This window comes from Leptonychotes weddellii, chromosome 11 (genome assembly GCF_054177405.1).
Source record: "Leptonychotes weddellii isolate Sample4059 chromosome 11, ASM5417740v2, whole genome shotgun sequence".
In the NCBI taxonomy this organism is placed as follows: Eukaryota; Metazoa; Chordata; class Mammalia; order Carnivora; family Phocidae; genus Leptonychotes; species Leptonychotes weddellii.
The window spans coordinates 38582664-38602497 of record NC_138379.1 but is presented as its reverse complement, the minus strand read 5'-3'; the positions used below and the strand labels follow the sequence as shown (position 1 = coordinate 38602497).

At 35.4% G+C, this 19834-nt stretch overlaps 1 protein-coding gene across 2 annotated transcripts in view; it reads left to right on the top strand.

Annotated features, from left to right (window-relative positions):
- The window catches only part of FAR1 (fatty acyl-CoA reductase 1), a 65908-nt gene that overhangs the window by 25563 nt on the left and 20511 nt on the right, over positions 1-19834 (top strand). For both annotated transcript variants that reach the window (XM_081798551.1, XM_081798550.1), the window contains exons 2-7: positions 4615-4810; positions 8740-8915; positions 15151-15330; positions 17829-18006; positions 19068-19112; positions 19252-19370. In XM_081798551.1, the coding sequence (XP_081654677.1) occupies positions 4622-4810; positions 8740-8915; positions 15151-15330; positions 17829-18006; positions 19068-19112; positions 19252-19370 (887 nt within the window). In that variant the 5' untranslated portion in view covers positions 4615-4621. The remainder of the gene's footprint in view (positions 1-4614; positions 4811-8739; positions 8916-15150; positions 15331-17828; positions 18007-19067; positions 19113-19251; positions 19371-19834) is intronic.

Sequence of the window (19834 nt, the reverse complement as noted above, 5' to 3'; positions counted from 1 at the left end):
AACCTTCTTAGCAAACAGCCTTTATATTGCTAAGCTTGAGGAGACAGAATTAAGTTTGATAAAAATTTTCTGCTATTTGGTGTTAACAGATTTGCTATTTAGGCTTTAGAGGGAAGTTGTCTTTGTAGATGAGAGAAGAAAGTATGTAGTTTGTTAGTTTAGGGTTGAGCCAATCATATATTCAGACTGTAAATCCTCAATTATTAAAGGGAAAACTGCCTGATATCTTTTTCTGTTTTAAATGCATATGTACACCTGTGGCACACTTTCTTGTGGCTGGTATCTCATAGGTGCTTAATAGTATTTATTGAATAAACTCTTACATATGAAAAAAATGAAGCTTAGAGAATCAGATGACTTGTTCTAGGTCATGTTCTCAGTACACTGTGGTTAACATGTAATTAGCATATAATTGTTATTAATACCTACCAGATTTGTTAAGTATATCGATGCACAGTTTCTTCATATCTCCCCTATGAGGTTATTAACATTTAACTTTATAATACACTATTGTTTTAATTAGGCTTTTGGTCACTGAAATCTTGAAATAGTCTCATTTAGACCTGAAGCTGGTTATAACTAGAGTAACCGTATAATTTATTGTGCATACTGAAAGACTTCAGAGGGCTCTACTCAAACTTAAGTTGGGATAGCATGTATAAACCAGTTTGTTCCAGGCAAACCAGGACATGTGGTCACACAATGTTTTTATTTTCTAAAGTACATTTTTTATTGGTGTATAGCATACATTCAGAAAGTCTTAACCAGTATCCCAGAAGCCTCCCTCACACCCCCTTCTGGTCACTACTTCTTTGCAAGATAACCATTCTTCTGACTTTTAACTGATGAGTTTTGCCTGTTTTTGAACTTTATGTAAATGACACTATATAGTATACACTTTGTGTGTCTGGCCTCTGGCTCAGTGTTCTCATTGTGAGCCCCATGCATGTTGTATGTAGTGATTGTTCCTTCATTTCATGATTGTTCATTCATTTTCTTTTCTGGTTAGCACTTCTTGTGTCCTGTTTAATAAATGTTTGCCTACCCCAAGATGATGGAGATGTGCTCTGTCATCCTCTAGATACGTAATTATTTTACCTTTCACATTTAAGTGTATAGTCTATCTAGAATTCATTTTCGTGTGTGGTATGAGGTAGCAGTCAGGATTCATTTTATATAGGGATAGTGAATTGACTGCAGTATTCTTTGTTCAAAAACACATTCCTGTAGCTTTATAATATATCTTGTTATTGGTGGATGGGGGGTAATGAATTTCTCCAGCTTTGTTGTTCTTAGTGCTTGTCTTGGCTATTCTTGTCCCTTTCTATTTCTATAACATTTTAGAATCTTAGTTTCCATCCACATGTAAAACAACTTAGAGTTTGATTGGGATTGTATTGAATCTAAGGAGGGTGAGCTGACATTGTATAAAGATGTCTTCTAATCCAGGAATGTACATTGTATATCTATTTATTTAGGTATTGTTTAATTTCTCTCAGTGTTTTTCAGTTTTCAGAAGAGAGGTCTCCAATATCTTTCAGTTTATTTCTAACTTCTGGTAGTTTAAAAAAAAACAATTTATTGAGGTAAAATTTATACAATATATTAGTCATTTTATTTTTAAATTTTTTATTTTTTAAAAGATCTTATTTATTTATTTGTCAGAGAAAGAAAGAGCACAAGCAGGCAGAGCAGCAGGCAGAGGGAGAGGCAGAAGCAGACTCTCCGCTGAGCAAGGAGCCTGATGCGGGACTTGATCCAGGACCCTGGGATCATGACCTGAGCTGAAGGCAGACGCTTAACTGACTGAGCCACCCAGGCATCCCTGTATTAACATTTTATTTTATTTTATTTTTTAAAAGATTTTGTTTATTTGAGAGGGATTGAGAGACAGCACGAGAATGGGGTGAGGGGCAGAGGGAGAAGCAGACTCCCCACTGATCAGGGAGTCCGATGTGGGGCTCGATCTGGGGACTCTGGGATCATGACCTGAGCCCAAGGCAGACGCTTAACCGACTGAGCCACCCAGGTGCCCCTGGCAGTTTCTCTTCACTGCCCACTCTCCCTACCCCTCAGCCCCTGCCAACCACCAATCTGCATTCTGTCTCTATGGATTGATTTATTGTGGATATTTCTATATGGGAAATCAATGCAGTATGTGATGTTTTGTATCTGGCTTATTTTACTTAGTATGTTTTTGAAGTTCATTCCCCTAGTGTAGTGTCAGTTCTTCCTTCCTCTTTATGGCTGAATAGTATTTCGTTGTAGGTGTATGCTGTACTTTGTTTATCCATTTATCTGTTGATGGATCTTTTGAGCTATTTGTACTATTTGGCTGTTGCAAACAGTGCTGCTATAAACATGCATGTACATGTACTTGTTTGAATACCTGTTGGCAGTTTTTTGGGGGTATATACCTAGGAGTGGAATTGCAAGGTCATATAATTCTGTGTTTAACTTTTTAAGACACCACCACCGTTTCCCACAGCAGCTGAACCATTTTACATTCCCACAAGCAATGTGCATGGGTTCAGTTTCTCTATGTCCTTATCAATACTGGCTATTTTCCATAGTGTCTTGGTGTTTTGGATGGTGTAGTAAGTGGTATAGTTTTGTTGTTGTTGTTGTTACTTGATTTTCTGTGTTGCTGATGTATAGAAATATATTTGCTTTTTTCCATATAAACCTTGTATTTAGTGACCTTTTTAAGTTCCACTTAATTTTAATAGTTTATGTATTTATTGGATTTTCTTGTTCATCTGAATTTCTAATTTTCACATGCTTTCTTATTCTTCTGTTTCTTTTTCATAGTAGTTTGTTTATTTTATGGATGCAATATTCTTGTGAATGGCTTGAAGAATTTCTATTAGAATTTAAATTCTCTTTAAATTTTTCATTACCTTCATTTCCTTTGTGGTTGATTCTGTTGCTTTTCATTTTGGTCCTTCTTTTAATTTTGTTAAGCATTTCTTAAATATCTGGTGATCCTTGGTTATGTATTCATATTTATGAAGGAGCAGGATGATTGGTTTTGGTGGTTCATACTGGCTTCCTCTCAGTTTTTTGAGGTCTGTTTTTCCAAAAGAGCTTTTCTCTAAAGGAGATTATTGATGGAGAGTTCTGCATGAGTTTGTCTTAAGGGCCAGCAGCAGTCCGATAGGCTTAGAACCTAAAATTTATTCTGAGGCTCAAGTGTTGTGAGACTTTTTTCCTTTTGGTTGCTTTAGTTTCCTCTCCTGATTGTCCACCTGCCCCACCAAAATTTGTGGATGTTAGGAGCAATGTCAGGTTCAGCCCTACTTCACTTTTGTTCCTAGCACCCATGCTCTATGTTCTTCTCAGCAGATCTGAATACTAAGTCTCGGGAGCCCAAGTTTATACAGGAAATAAGACTATCATGAGTGGCTCTGCTGTTGTGTGAGCAATCCTTTAATTACCTTGATTTCCCTATGCTTTAATTCAGCTTCTTGATCCTGAGCTTGGTGTTCTTTGTTCAGGGAGTTGGGATATCTCTTGCCTCCGTATAAGTCCTTTCCTATGCTTGCTTTGCTTGGATTGCTATTTCTTCTGCTATGGCTTCTCTGTCAGTTTAGTCTTGGCTGTTTCTTCTAGAAATATGTTCCTTCTTTCCTTCCTTCCTTCCCTACTTTCTGCTTGTTAATTGGTCTATTTCTTATCTTCAGATTGTTATGAATTAATTATTTTTATCATTATGAAAAATTTGGACATAAAACACAGGTATCTACTTCCTAGCATAAAGAAAATGTAAATACAATTGAAATTGAAAGCTCTTCTCTGGTTGTATTGCACTCCCTCTCAATCATCTATTAATATTATCATGTGTGTGCATTTCTAAACAATAAAGAGCATTGTTTTGAATGTGTTTGAGCTTTGAATAGCGACATACTGCATGAAACCTTCTGCATCTTGTTTTTTTTCTATTCATCATGGTTCTTTTGTTTATTTGTTCTCTTAGTATACTATCTTTTCTGCTGTTTTAGTAGAATTTGGACAGGGAGGATAAGTCAACCCATGTATTCTTTTCTGTGACTTTTTTAAAAGGGAGATTTAAGCACCTTTTGGGTATATTGTCACTCCAGACATGGAAAAGAAAGGACTTGGTATTACCTCTTCTTGTTCCAACTGGTGATGATAGGTGAATATGATACGTCACCATGTTATATAAGCTAGGCAATTGAGTCTTGCTGCTGACCTGTATTTGGTGTTATAAATCCTTTTGGAGACAGAGAAATAGGATTCATTTGTGTGTAGGGTTTAACAGAGGTTTAAATGAAGATTTGGGTTCTTATTGCTGGAAGGAATTTTTAGGTCATTTAGTACAAACTATACTAAGGAAGCCCAGGCCCAGAGAAGGTGAGTGATTTGTCTGAGGTGATCCAGGGGGGAAAACACAGGGATCAGAAGCCAATTTTGCAGTTCGTTGTTCTTTCCACCTTACTGCAGTGGATCAAAGGTTAAAGGCCCCTTTTGTTAACATTCGACTTTAATTTTTGCCTATCCTTTAAAATATTTATTTCTATACCAAGAGATTTTTAGTACATAAGAATTAACATAAATCTTTGAACTGATGTTTATTTGCTGTGTTTTCCTTAGGATCAGAATGGTTTCAATCCCAGAATACTATGAAGGCAAGAATGTCCTCCTCACTGGAGCTACCGGTTTCCTAGGGAAGGTACTTCTGGAAAAGTTGCTGAGGTCTTGTCCTAAGGTGAATTCAGTGTATGTTTTGGTGAGGCAGAAAGCTGGACAGACACCCCAGGAGCGAGTGGAAGAAGTTATTAGTGGCAAGGTAAGTGGGGGGAAAATGATCATTTGGAGGAAAGAAGAGTGTGTGTTTGTATATGTAACTATTGTAATCATCAACAGCTCAGTTTATTTCTTCAGTGTCCGGAAAAAAATTAGTGGAAAAAAAAATCCTACAGGATGGCAATAAACTGGATATGACTTGTGCTTAGTAGGAGAAAAAAAGCTTTCCTCTGTGATGGGCAAAATTGTGTAACAAGTTCTAAAATACCTGTATGTTAGATATTTAATGTGTTCTTAGAATATTTGAGACCTATTACTTGTAATTAGGTATTTTAGATAGTATTCAGGATAATAAGTAACTAAGAGGTAGTTTCTAACTAGTACCTACGATGCTGTGAAACACTATCCCTTGATAACACTTAAAAATTTGTAAGCACTGATTTCTCCCCACAACAGTGTTAGGAAGTAGCAAAGCCACATATTCCCATTTGACAAATAAGAACATGATGACAGAGGGGTCATTTAGAATGCAAGAATAGGTCATGCATTTTGAAACTTTGGAGAAATATATTGATAAGAAAAAATGGAAATGAGCTGGAGTAAAATTATCTCACAATTGTAAGCTTTGAATTCTCAGATTGAATGAATTTATCTGACAGTCATTGGCAGTAAGTTTAGTATAGTAGCTATGTAATTTTTTAGTTATTAGGTAGTGTCTAGTACCTTTTAATCACTTGTAATTAGTATGTTTTAATCTCCCTCCTGACTCCCTCCTCTAATAAGAGGTTATTTATTATTTATTATTACTCATTTTTTATATTTCAGAAAACATTTACTGTGCATACTCAGTGCTGGACACTTGACTTGATGTAGGAGGTTGAATTCAGGGATAAATAAGATAGAATCCTTGCCTTAATGGGCTAGGGAGTTTTTAAGAGGGAAAAGGGAAGAAAGAGGGAGTATAGAAGTGTCAAGAGAGACTGGATAGGAGCAATTATTGGTGTTAAAGTCTTGGCTGGAATTGAGAGCCTGAGTAAAATGTCAAAGATTTGGGCATCTCCTATGGGGTCTCCAGGGCAGTGGGTCTAAAAACTTTCCTCCACAATAAGTCTAATATGTAAAGAAAAAGAATGCCTTACACTTAAAGCCTGAGATTTATTGAACTTTTGTAATTTAGCCTAATTATATATTACATGGAGTTTAGATGCCAGAAGCTCCGGACCCTCCTGGCCCCACCTCCCAGTTGTGCCCACCAAAAATGTCTCCAGACATCACCAGATGTTCCCTTGGGGGTAAAATTTCCCCAAGGTGAGAACCACTGATGAATGTCTTCAGGATGGCAATAAACTGGATATGACTTGTGCTTAGTAGGAGAAAAAAAGCTTTCAGATTTCTAAAATCCAGGACTTGGTATTACCACCATTAATATGGTGGTGGATTGAACTAAAATAATTGACCACGAAATAAATTCTGGAAAGGGAATAAAGCATATCAAAGAGGCCATTAGTGAACATAATAAAGTAGGAACTGGCGGGGTGCCCATGGATTAAAAGCACTGGAAAAGGTAGTGTTGAATAAAGAGATGGTGGCTAGAGAAGGGAAGAGCATCAGGTCTCAGATGTAACTTGCAAAGCAGCATGACCCTATCTTGGTGGTTGGAGATGTCTGATATGAAGGGGAGTTAAAGGTCATTGGCAGTGTGGGAGAATGAAAAGTGTGAATTCAAGGTATTAAAAGTACTTTTCTGGCCATTCCTCAGGTTGGTTTTTTTTCCTGCCCGCCCTTTAAACGTTGATATTCTTCAGAGTTCTGTCCTAGGCCTTGATCTCTTCTTACTAGATCCAGTTAGGTGATTACTCAGCACCCTCTGTTTCACGTGAGACAGATGGTTGTATTTTAATAGATTTGGAAAAAGTTTCATCTAGTCTGGACCAAGGGTGCTCATCACTGCTGCTACCTGGGTGATCTTCTCTTCCCAGGGCTCTCTGTATGTAGTTAGTAAAATTTGTATGGGTAGTCTGGCTCTTCTCTTCCCTGAACTTCAGACCCGCAAGATCCAGTTACCTCTACTAGATGTGTGCTCTGGGTGTCCCACAGGCCCTTTACACCCAACATTCAAAAAACTGAACTTGTGTCTCCGTAACTGTACTTTGTTCTCTTCCCATGTTTTCCACCTAATGAGTTTATTCACTTAACAAATGTTTATCATGTCTACATCTTGCCGGGCACTCAGCTAATAAGGACCTGTGTGCTGAGCAAAATAGATGTAGTCCCCGTCCTTGTGGAGTTCACATTTCCTTATCCCTCCTATTCAGTCATTGGCCAAGTCTTATTGAATTATTTTAACTCCCCAAATGTTAATGCTCTCTCAGTTCTAGGTGGTTATACATGCTGCTTTCTCTGCCTGGAACACTATCGTTCTATTTTATAATTTCTGGTGCTTCCCCAGCGGGGTTAGTTGTTTCTCCTGTACAGTCCCATAGCACTGTAGTATTACCCCTATTTTATTACCTTTAATATAGTATTTTAATTGTGTTTACTTATCTGGCTTTTCCTATCATATTCTAAATAGCTTTCGGGAAAGATTGTTGCTTTGTTTTCTCAGTATCTAGAAGGTGCCTGGCTCATCTGAAATGCTTAGTAGATATTTAATAATTAATATAAGAACACATTAATATTGAAATCACTAGGTAACAGTAGTGGAGGGGAACACTGTTATATCCATTTAGGAAGTGAAAGCGAGCATTATATAAGGTGTATAGATTTTTCTTCCCAGATTGAGAATCTCTGCTTAAACTACAAGTATGGATTTAAATGAAGTGGAGAGTCAAAGTGTAATAGAGCAGTGATCTGGAGAGAGCATCAGTATTTCTTTATAAAATCTGGGATGAAAAATTAAATTTGACTCACAATCGAATGTGCCTTAACGCTGTAATCACCTTGGGATCTAACTGATTCTTTAGTTAATTTATTTCTTCCAGTATACTTAAGGAATACTGAATTTTAGGGTTAGAATCCTGTATATATGATATTTCTCATTTGTCCAGATTCTAATCTGCATATTTGCTTGCCAACTTTTTTCCCTTCAACATATTTTTTTTCCTTTAAAAATTTTGTAGGTTTTACAAATTTAATATAGACCATGAATAATGTTATTTTACTGTAATCTACTGTAACAGAATAAAACCAAAATAAAATGAAGAGATAAATTAAGATCTGGATTTTAGAAATCTGAATGATCATTTTAAACATTGTCCTGATGTCTATACTGCTTAAGTCTATTCTGAGGGACGGTGCAATACACTCTAGTCAGCAAAGGCATGGGCAGTTCAAATTTAACTCTGCAAACTACCAGCTCTGTGTCCTTGTCAAGTTACTTAACTTCTCTGTGTCTTAGATTCCTCATCTGTAAAATGGGGATAATAATGTGGGTTTCACAGGGTGTTTTCTGTACAGAATGACAGCAGTTAAGAATAGCAATTTTAGGGCGCCTGGGTGGCTCAGTTGGTTAATCGGCTGCCTTCGGCTCAGGTTATGATCCCGGGGTCCTGGGATCGAGTCCCGCATCGGGCTCCCTGCTCCGCGGGGAGCCTGCTTCTCCCTCTCCCTCTGCCTGCCTCTCTGTCTACTTGTGCTCTCTATCTCTCTGTCAAATAAATAAATAAAATCTTTAAAAAAAAAAAAAAAGAATAGCAATTTTAGGATTAACATAGTTGAAGTTTTCAGAATAGTGATCCTTGGTGGGGTGCTAATGGGTTTTAGAAAGTTGAAAAATACTGGGGTGGGAGGGATGGGGTGGCTGGGTGATGGACATTGGGGAGGGTATGTACTATGGTGAGCGCTGTGAATTGTTTAAGACTGAAGAATCACAGACCTGTACCCCTGAAACAAATAATACATTATAATGTTAATTAAAAAAAAAAAAAGAAAGTTGAAAAATACTGCTCTAACATATTTTATCCCCTTGGATAGCTCTTTGACAGATTAAGAGATGAAAATCCAGATTTTAGAGAGAAAGTTATAGCAATCAACAGTGAACTCACCCAACCAAAACTGGCTCTTAGTGAAGAAGATGAAGAGATCATCATAGATTCTATCAATATTATATTCCACTGTGCAGCTACAGTGAGGTTTAATGAAAATTTAAGGTAAGTAAAGGTATTTATATGATATTTGAACTTCAGCATAGTTTAAAAATTTGAATTCTTTTTAGTCAAATTGTTTTGAAAGTGATTTGAAACTGTTTGCCCTATGTTAATTGTAGCTTTCAATGTCCTAAAGAGTGTTAAGAGAATTTTCTTCTTCTTGTTAGCAGTTTAGAAACATTGGACAGCTAATCTGTATATTAGACGAAGTTGCCTTGAATTTAACTGTAAGGCAGGGAAGTATAGAGTAGAAGAAAGAGAAATTTACCTTCGGTAGGTGTGTCAGTCCTAACAGCTAATAGGGTTTGTTTCCTCTTCCCTCCATTCTTTCAGAAGCCTAAATCTCAATGGCTTTATTTTTCTACTCTGCACATATCCATCTGAAAATTAGAAAAAAAAAATTGAACTCAGGTTTTGCAGAGTAAGATAAAATGGCTTATAAATTTAAGTTATACCTTCTTTTTGTTTTAAAACTTGGTAGCAGTATTAGGGACAGGCAATAGTGGACATAAGTTTAATTAGAAAAATAATTTGAAAAAAAGAAAAATAATTTGGACTTCTGTCAAATGCCTGTTTCAAGAAAAAAATAACATTTTAAATGTTTACTATTTTTTAAAAAATCTCACAGATATGCATTTCAGATAATGGTGCTTAATTCAGAGGATTCTTTTTATATGTTCAAAAATACTGTTTTTTAGTGTTAATCTAATTGTATAGTCTTATGCCAGTTAAAATGGTGCAGACTTTTTTAGGTTTTACAATTACTTGAAGTCCTTCTTAAAATGTTTTTAAGTTAAATTTTGTTTATAAAGGGTTTTGAGATTATTTCCCATAAAGTCTTTAATATAGAAGTATAAATCTTAATTGGCATTATATAATGTGACAGTTCAGCACCAAAGCATTACAATAAGTTTTGCCTATATTCCGGGTGAGAACACTGTGATAGTCACTTACATTTCTTTAATAGTACTTTATAGTTTTCAGGGTAAATTTTCTCATTCATTATTTTATTCCATGCTGATGTTACCACTGTAATATTGTGGGCAAGTCCATTTTATACTTGAGGAAGCTGAGGCAGCACTGTGTACTGGACAGGACATGAGCTTTGGAATTACATACCTTAGCTCTAACTTTGACTTTATCATTTATTATCTGGTGATAATGATTTATTTACTTTTTAGTTGCTTCTATACAGCCATTATGTGTTCATGATTCAAAAGTGACAAAAGAATCTTAGTAGAGCTGTAGCAGAATTTCACTTTCATAAAAGGTGTGTGTACATATATATATCTTTTGATATTTGGCACTTATTATCCTTGGATAGTGTGATAACAGGCAGGTTTTTAGTATTAAATAATAATCTAACAGATATTTCCCCCCATAGTTCTAGCTTTCATTGTTTTTCATAACCAAAAGAAAATTCACACAGCCTTATGAAACTGTTTTCAAGAAAAAAAGGTATATATTTACCAGATAATTGTGGTATAGTCCTCATTAACTTAAAGGGGAAGTTAGATGCTTTTAAAGGGGAAATTGCTTGCAAACAGACATTAATTAGGGTGAAACTCCTCAGAGTAACCTTTATGAGAATGGCCAAAGTGCAGTCCTTTCAGGGAACCTTTTCTCTCTTTTCCCCTTGAGGTAAGCAAGTCTACCATTAATGAAAGGGAAATCTTTTCGCTATTTCATCTTTTACTAGTGATCTCATAGTGCAAGGAAGATAGATAGATGAATAATAAAATTTATTGCCTTGTCAAGGCATCTGTATTTACTGACCTAACCTGAGTCAGTTACATTGAAATTATTGTTTCCTGTGAAGCAGTTTTAATGTATATTAATGTGTAAGTGGTGATATTGCAACATTAGATTTGGGCCGGACATTCTAAAATAGTGTAGGTTGGCATGTAATAACTGCTTAAAAAACACTCTTTATAATCATTTTTAACTTTAACTGCCACAAATAAAAAGTGGCACAAAGACTTTATTGCCAGGGCAAAAAATAATCCAGATTTTACTCCCAACATTATACCCAATATTTTGTAAGAAACAAAAATTGCACACAGATCCTATTTGCAAAGTCCTTATAGTCTAATAAGGGAGATGGATTTGCTTAAATAACAGTAAAGTAGGATAGAAAGTAAGGAGTCACTAAAGAGTGTACATTAAGTGCTGTGACAATTGAGAGGTGGTAGAGCTCATTTATTTTCAGATTTGGTGGTTTATAAATCTTGAGGTGGGAAAAAGTGGGTATCAAGATTAGGAATTGTAAAGAAATACTGACAAAAGATGAGGGGAGAGTGACATTGAGGATGATGAAGGGAATTTCTTAAATATTTGATCCTGGGGTCTGTTGTTCCTAAGGTAGTAAAGAAAGAAAGTGAAGATAGGACAGTGGGGTTGAGGGTAAAGGAGTGTCAAGAAACTAGAGACCATGATGAGGACAGAAAACAGGCTTACGAGGGGAATTGGAGGGGCAGATGGTGTGGTCTAGGGGAAATTCTTAGTACGAGATGTCAGAGAGCAGCAGTTTGAATGTGAGAATATGTGAATATGAACATATGAATATGGGAGTAGGTGTTTTGAAAGGAGTGGAAGTAAAGATGGATGATGAGAAAGGATTAAGAAGCTATTGAGTCTAAGGGCACCAACTCTCCCACTTCAGAATGCATTATGAATCTTAGGAATTCCTGGAAAATGTGTTAAAAAATGCAGAATTTTAGAATCTACCTGCAAAATTCAGACTCTCTGGTTTGGGATAATACCCAGGAATATTTATCTATAGCGAGACCCCTGAGTATGATTTTAAATTATAAATGTCTGGGTCCCCTACCTTAAGATTGATTAATTGGTCCCTAGACATCTGTGTTTGTGTCTTAATTAAATTAAAAAAAAAAAAATCAGCAGCAAGCAATAGTGATGAGATCTCATCTAGGAAGTATTTTCTCAGAAATGGGGAAGGGGAGAGAGAGATCAAAATGGCCTGGGGAAGTTATTTAAAATATAGTTTTCCAGGGGCACCTGGCTGGCTCAATTGGTAGAGCATGTGATTCTTGATCTTGAGGGTAGAGGTTACATAAAAATATAAAATCTTTAAATATAAATATGTATATTTTTATATATATATAATTTAATATATAAAACTATATAAATAAATATATATATATGTTACATATGTATAGTTTTCCAGGCTTCGATTCAGGCATTAAAGTGCCTGAGGATGAGGTCCAGCAATCTACATTTTTAATAAGCCCTCAGGTGTCTGTCACGCCAAGCATGAGCTCTCTGGTTTAAGGTCTTAGAAGTATTATCAACACAGATTTTGAACAATCCAGGATATCTGTGCAAGACAGATGAACAAGAAGATTTATTAGGCAGTTCAAGTTGAGTTTTCTTACTCTTTTTTTTTTTTTTTTTTGAAGTGGCTTCTATGTCTACATTAATGATGGACCATAATTAACAAAAGATGTGTTCTTTTGCCCCCTCCTCCAAAAGCTAATGTTATTTAAGATGCGTTTATGGCTCCATATAATCAAACCATGAAAATAGTATTATTATTTTTTGGCTTTCTAGTGATCTAACGTGTCAGGGTCTCAGCCAGAAGTTCAATGGAGTAGAAATTGGATGGTGGTAAAATAGAGTGAGATTATTAGCCTTGCAGAGATACTGAGAGTTACTTATGTAAGTATATAATATGCCTTCAGGTTTGGGCTCTCAGGTACAGGGATAGTAGACAAGGTACAGGAGTGTTCTCTCTGAAGTTATTCCTTATTTTCAGTGACCCAGAAATTCTGTCACCATCCTCAGGAACCTGTAACAGAATATCCTTTGTGTACTGCTCCCAAAACCTTACTCTCCCTTGCTTCATTGTTTTACAAATGCAAAAGAAAATAGCATATTGCCTTACAGTCTAGTGGACTGTATCCTCTCTGTGAAATGTCTTTTTTGCTGGATTTCCATTTGAGCAGATTTTCCCCCCTCAGTTGAGATAAGGAAGAAAAAAGATACACTCGTGATTGTAAGACCTCAAACCAATTACTTCATTAAAAAAAAAAATTCCTTCTAGTATGTTTTCGTGAACCCTCGGATACTATTAAATTAAAAGAAAAAATAATGCACAGGAATTTTTTCTCTCATGAATTATTTTTTGTTCTTGGTGACCCAGAACTTGTTGTCCTGTCCTCAGGAACCTGTAACAGAATATTTTCTGTATACTTCTTCCAAAACAGTACCCTCCCCATCCCCGTTGTTTTGCAAATGCGAATAGATATCAAAGCACTGCTTTATAGTCAAGTGGACCAGATTCTATCAGTGACATATCCTGGCCTTTTAAAAGAATAATTGGATTTTTTTCTTCTTAAATCCTGAAAAATGTAAGAATTTTGGAAAGTACCTAAAACTATTGTGATTTTTTAAAACATTCCCTTGTGGTCTATCTTTGAACATACATTGTTTTATGTAAAAATGTAAACATAGAATTTCTGATTTTACTTAGGGAAACAATTTCCACATTTCTAATTTTTTTCATAGTTTAAATTTTTGTGATGTGGTGGTGATACACCATAATTGATGTATAATGTTCAGTAGGTATAGCAAATTTAGGGAATTTTCATTTCTTTCTTTGAAAAATTACAGTTAGAACAAGTTTTTCCTTTGAGTTAATTTCAGTAGGTTAACTAGATTAGTAATTATATCATTTCTGTACTTCCTGGTACTTTGTCTTAATCTCTTTTGAATCCGTTATATCAGTGTAGTCACCAACAGTGTATTACTTTGCCAGTTTTATCACAGTATTACTGGTGTTGAGTATATCAACTTTTTTTCGTTCAGATAACAAGTAAAAACTACCCACCATCTCATTACCTTTAGTAATATTTATTGAATGCCTGTTTTAGTGCCTTTTTAGGAGGGAATAATGCTAAATACTTGCAAGCTATTTATTTCATTTAATTTTATGCAAATCCTAGTAGGTAGACTGTATTGTAGTTCCCATTGACAGGTGAGGAAATTGAGGCCTGAGTGCCTGACTAACTATACAAGGTCACTGAGTGCTAGCTGGTAGGTAGGCTAAGTCAGAATTTGAACCCAGGTATTACTCAGAGTCTTTTTTTTTTTTTAAGATTTTATTTATTTATTTGAGAGAGAGAATGAGATAGAGAGAGAGAGAGAGTATGAGAGTGGGGAGGGTCAGAGGGAGAAGCAGACTCCCTGCCGAGCAGGGAGCCCGATGCGGGACTCGATCCCGGGACTCCAGGATCATGACCTGAGCTGAAGGCAGTCGCTTAACCAACTGAGCCACCCAGGCGCCCCCAGAGTCTTGTTCTTAATCCTGCTTTACTTTATAATGTGTATATTTTAAAAATATTCATGCAGATTTCCCATGTTTTTATAGTTGTCATATTATTATTTTAAATGACTGTTCTTTCATTGTGATAAAATACCTGCTTTGTTAAAGTTTATTCATTTCATTCATAGTGAATATTTAGGCTCTCTAGGCTTTTGCTATTACTGGATGAGGCTTTATTGATTATTTTTCTGCATATATTTGCATTTGTGAAATTATTTACCTTGGATAAATTTCAAGGAGAAAATAATATATAGATCATTTTTGAGTCTTGCATGTGCCTCTTGTGGCAAAATGTACCCGTTTTATTATAATACCCCTTTGAATTTTGTAAGCTAGTCTTTAAAAAAGTGTTTGGATTAATTGCTACACAGAGAAATAAACATATTCTTACTTGATTATATGTTAATATAACTTAATGTTTCTGAGTTTTCTTTGACTGTTTTACCCTTATTGGTGACTCTGCCTTAGCATTTTAAAATTACTTAACCATTCTGATTACTTTTGTAATTCCATATCATGAAACAGTATACTTTTAAAAACCAAGGTGCAAGAGAAATCTAACGTGACTTCAAAATGTATGTATAAAAGCCAAAGACCGAAGTTATCTGTGTTTATTTCTGGGTAATTTAAAAATTTTAATTTTTTTTTTTTAAATCCTAGTGGGAGGCTTCTTTTATAATCAGAAAATCTTTCTTTTTAAATGCAACTGATACAGTGGATGTACTTTATATTGAAATAAGATATACAAGATCAGACCTAAGGGATCAGTTGTAAAGAAACAAAAATCTGTCTCTCTAATGGAAATAAAAATATTTTAGCAGGTGAAATAAGTGACTTTCTAATTTTTCCCTGGGAAAGCTTCCCAATTTTTCATTGTCACTTTTTCTTTTATAGAGATGCTGTTCAGTTAAATGTGATTGCTACACGCCAGCTTATTCTCCTTGCACAACAAATGAAGAACCTGGAAGTATTCATGCATGTATCAACAGCATATGCCTACTGCAATCGAAAGCATATTGATGAAGTAGTCTACCCACCTCCTGTGGATCCCAAGAAGCTGATTGATTCTTTAGAGTATGTTTGTTTTAGATTTATACACATTGGATTTGATCCCAAAGCTCTGGACCCAAGTTTATCTATGTGTATCTCTTGGTCTATTTCAGTTTCTCTCTCTCTCTCTTCACCTACACATATGTATACATTTATCTCTTCCTTATTCAACCAATTATTGCATATCTACTATGTTCTTATTGTGTAGATTTATATCTGAATGACTGTTGGTGAAGTCAAGGTGGATCTTTCACATTTGACCAGGTGTGAGGGTTGGAGGAAGGTCTCTGAACAACTCATCCATGATATTAGGGCCTCTCTTTTCCAGGGAGTTAATCTAGCAACTATGAGAAGTACCTGATACCCATGGAGACTAATGACTTGCCTGTTCAATAGCAGGGTTCTAATTGATTAAAAAATTATCCTTTTTTCCCCCAAATGGAGTGTATCTGTATAGAGAGGGCTTAAATTATTAGAGGATCAGTCTCATTCCTTTAAATGATACTCCTAGTGTTATTGTTTATTATCTTTCTGAGGACTAGGATCTTGTCAGCAATTATTATTTGAGAAGTATTTGTGAGTATTTGATGGATATGGCGTAAGTGAAGTCGGCAGGGTCAAGATTTCATTTGCTTCAGGCTGTGCTTTCTCATCAAGTGAAACAAACAGGATCAGAGCAAAAACAAAAAGAAGGGTCTTTTCTTCTTTAATGGGCTAGAATTACAGAAAATTCCCGTGTCCATCATATCTGAACATATTCGTTAATCCTCCGATATTAGCCCTGTGGACTTTTTCCTAATTTATTCTTCTCTGTTTCCCTTAGGTTTCCTTTCTTCCCAGAGATGCTATCCACTTTCAGCTCTGTTTACTGTCCCCTGCTTTCTCAAATTATTTTTTCCTAAGGGTGCTAGAGAGCGTTCATTGTTTCTCCAAGCTTTCTACCTATAAGCACATATAAATCTTTTTCTTTACAGCTTTCCTGCTGATGAGTATGAGGAAGCAGACAGATTATAAGAAAATAAATAAGAATGGGAGTTTACCAAGACATTCTTATAATTCCCTGTTTCTGTTTTTTGACTCCATTTCTTAGATGGTCCCAAATATTTACCTCCTTGTCCCCATAGATCAGTAGTGTTTCATATCTCTGGGAAAAGTTGAATGCAGAAGCTAATGAAGCTTTTTACTTTTTCTCTTTTTAGCAGTTGGTATATCCAAACATCTAAGTTGCTGAGAAAGCACTCGTAACCTTCTAATTTTGTATCTCTTTTCTTTGCTTACAAAGAAATCTAGCTAACAGATAATTTTAGGGTAACTCATAGATTGGCTCTGTAAACTCACTCCCAGTGATGAGGCTTTCTGGCTAACATCTCCTTGGTTTAGCCAGTTCATAGTTTTTGCTGTTTTTTAATGTAGCAACTGTTCCATTTTTCAAGACTCATCTCCACTATGGAATTTTTCCTAAGTTGAGTAGCAGCCTCCCTTCAGTTTTGTTGATTCTTTTTCTTTCATGCACACAAAGTACTTCTATATGCGGAAGAAAACTTACCTTGATAATCTCTGTTTTATGCTTCCTCGTCAGTTAATATGGGCATCTTTAGAGTATGCCATTTTATACTGAGTGTATAAGTCTGTATAACATTATAGATAGTAAGGAAGAGTATCTGAAAACAGGTACATAACATAGTGGAATTGGAAATGTAGAATTGGAAAGACCATGGATATCACCTAGTATATCACCCTCCTTTTACAGATGATCAGAGACATATTCGTTAATCCTCCGATATTAGCCCTCTGGACTTTTTCCTACTTTATTCTTCTCTGTTTCCCTTTTCTTCAGAGACATTGAGAGGATTGGAGGAATTTTGTGACTTCATAGTAGGTTGCTAATTGAATTTTTATAGCATGGTTCAGTTTATTTTTATCATTTACCTTAGTATTTGTTAGTCTTGCTAGTGAAAACATGATAGTTTTTAGTGCTTTACATGAGCTACTTAGATCCCTAGACCTTTTATATTAATTGTAAATGTATGTTCATTGCAAATGTTTGTAATGAACATGGTGCTGTTATGGTGGTTATATACAAGTCAGAATTCCTAATCTGAAACCCTTGGGGCTAGAGATATTTTGGAATTTCTTTGGATGTCAGAAAGGAAGTACAATCTATGTACTCTGTAATATGAAGTAACTTCACCTCGATCCGGGATAGCACCCCTGATCAAACACATATGAAGTGTATGAATATTTACCTTAAGTGGTCTTTTTTAAAAGGCCACAAATCAGTTAAGATCAGTTATTGCCACCTACTATATTATTTATGAAAGAACTCTTGGCTTTCAGACCTGTTGGGATATAGAAATTATATATAAGAGATGTGGACTTGTAGTTGATGTTTAATGAAAGTAAGATTCACTTTTTTTTTTTTTTAGTAAAAGTTGTCAAATCATTTGAGTCAGAGCAACAGATATGTTTGAATATGCAAAGTTACTGAATATATTTTTGCGTGCAATTTCTTTGCTAACCAGGTGGATGGATGATGGCCTAGTAAATGATATCACACCAAAGTTGATAGGAGACAGACCTAATACATACATATACACAAAAGCATTGGCAGAATATGTTGTACAACAAGAAGGAGCAAAGCTAAATGTGGCGATTGTAAGGCCATCGATTGTTGGTGCCAGTTGGAAAGAACCTTTTCCGGTAAGTTGTGAGAAATCTTTGTAAATAATGGAATTGAGAATTTTAAGTCTTGTCTTTGTATAAAAAGAGTTGGCAGTTGTTTGATATAAGAGCAGGTGTTTTTTACTGTACATGGCTTACTATGGCAAAGTTGTTCTCATTCATAGAAAGAGATACTTTTGTTGGTACTTTTTTGTAATGTAATGCTGTGTATACAGAAATGCAGATAAACATTTTCAAAATCTTAACTGAAAGTTAAATTGAATCAAAGTCTGCGATGTTGTCTGGAGTCAAAGTAGACATTGCATTATACGTTTTCTTTGTGACTGACAAGATATTGGACTCTGACACATCAGCATTTGTTGGCTTTTAAAAGTATTTACTGATTAGTTTCCCTTGTGGAGGTGAAAGAAATAGAGATAAGAATATTCAGGATCTTATTTTATTTCATTTGCTTTTTAGTACCAAAAAGAGGCAAGCGTTCCAAGGGGTAAACTCTTCCTTGTATAGATCACAGGCTAAGAAAGGCATAAGAAATTTCTATGATAATTTGCTGTAGAAAAGCAGGCCATTATGGTATTTGTGAATCCCTGGAATAAGGGAAAATAGATATAAACTAACATGAATTGATTTACAAAAAACCTAGGTCTCTATTATGATAGTAAGTGGTATCTCTTGTTGCTTTGACAAGTGTTGTCTTTTCGTCTGTTTCATTCAATAATATTGAGGAGTTCCCATTTCCCCCTAGTCTCAGGATGCTGCTTCAGTAAATAGCACAAAATTAAACTTGAGAAGGTTTAATTTAGCTAAAATATTTGACAGGTATAAACTCCTTTTTATTGATTTCTCTTTGTAGAGAGTTAATGGAAGAGTAGGTAACCCTTTGAAAATGACTTAATTTCACCATTTGCAATATCAGGAGAAGACTGCTTCTGTTACAGAAGGAGAGAAATATTCTGGTCTGAATCTTGTCTTTTTTAGTTTTTAGAAGAAAACTGCTAAGTATATATATGGGGTTGTAGATTTCAAATCTCTAGTTTTATAATATTTCTCAGCTCCCCCTATTTTTAATTTTTTATTAGGGATGGATTGATAACTTTAATGGACCAAGTGGTCTCTTTATTGCGGTAAGTAAACCTTTTGACTTATTTAACATTCTGCATATTTTTCTGTTTTCAGTGTATCTTTATATGTATATGTGTATGTGTGTATATATATGCACTCTGCCTTATATATCTTAAGGTGTTGTTTTTAATTTCAACAAAGGCAGGGAAAGGAATTCTTCGAACGATGCGTGCCTCCAACAGTGCCCTTGCAGATCTTGTTCCTGTAGATGTAGTTGTCAACACGAGTCTGGCGGCAGCCTGGTATTCCGGAGTTAATAGGTATATGAGGTGACAATGTCGCTTGTTAAATAAATAGTAACTGTGAAGGGAAAACGGAGCTGATGGCTAATGTTAATTAATCCCTCAGTCCTGGTAATTTCCATACCAGTATGTACAGGTATTATCACTTCCAGTTGCAAGAATTGATTTAATCATAGGTAATATAGCAAGTAGTCCCATCAGTTGTAATTAAGAATTGACATTAATTTTCATATACTATCTACAGGATGGACAAGTTCATTTGGGATTAAGAATGAGAAAAACCCAAAACCCTGGTGCTTTTTTAATCCAAACTAAAACTTAGTATAAACTCAACATATAAAAAACTGAAATTTTCAGAGAATGGCTTACATATATCAAACATGGCACACTAGAGTAGCTTTAAAGATTTATTTATTTATTTGAGAGCGAGAGAGAACACAAGCAGGGAGGAGGGGCAGAGGGAGGGGAGGGGAGGGGAGCCG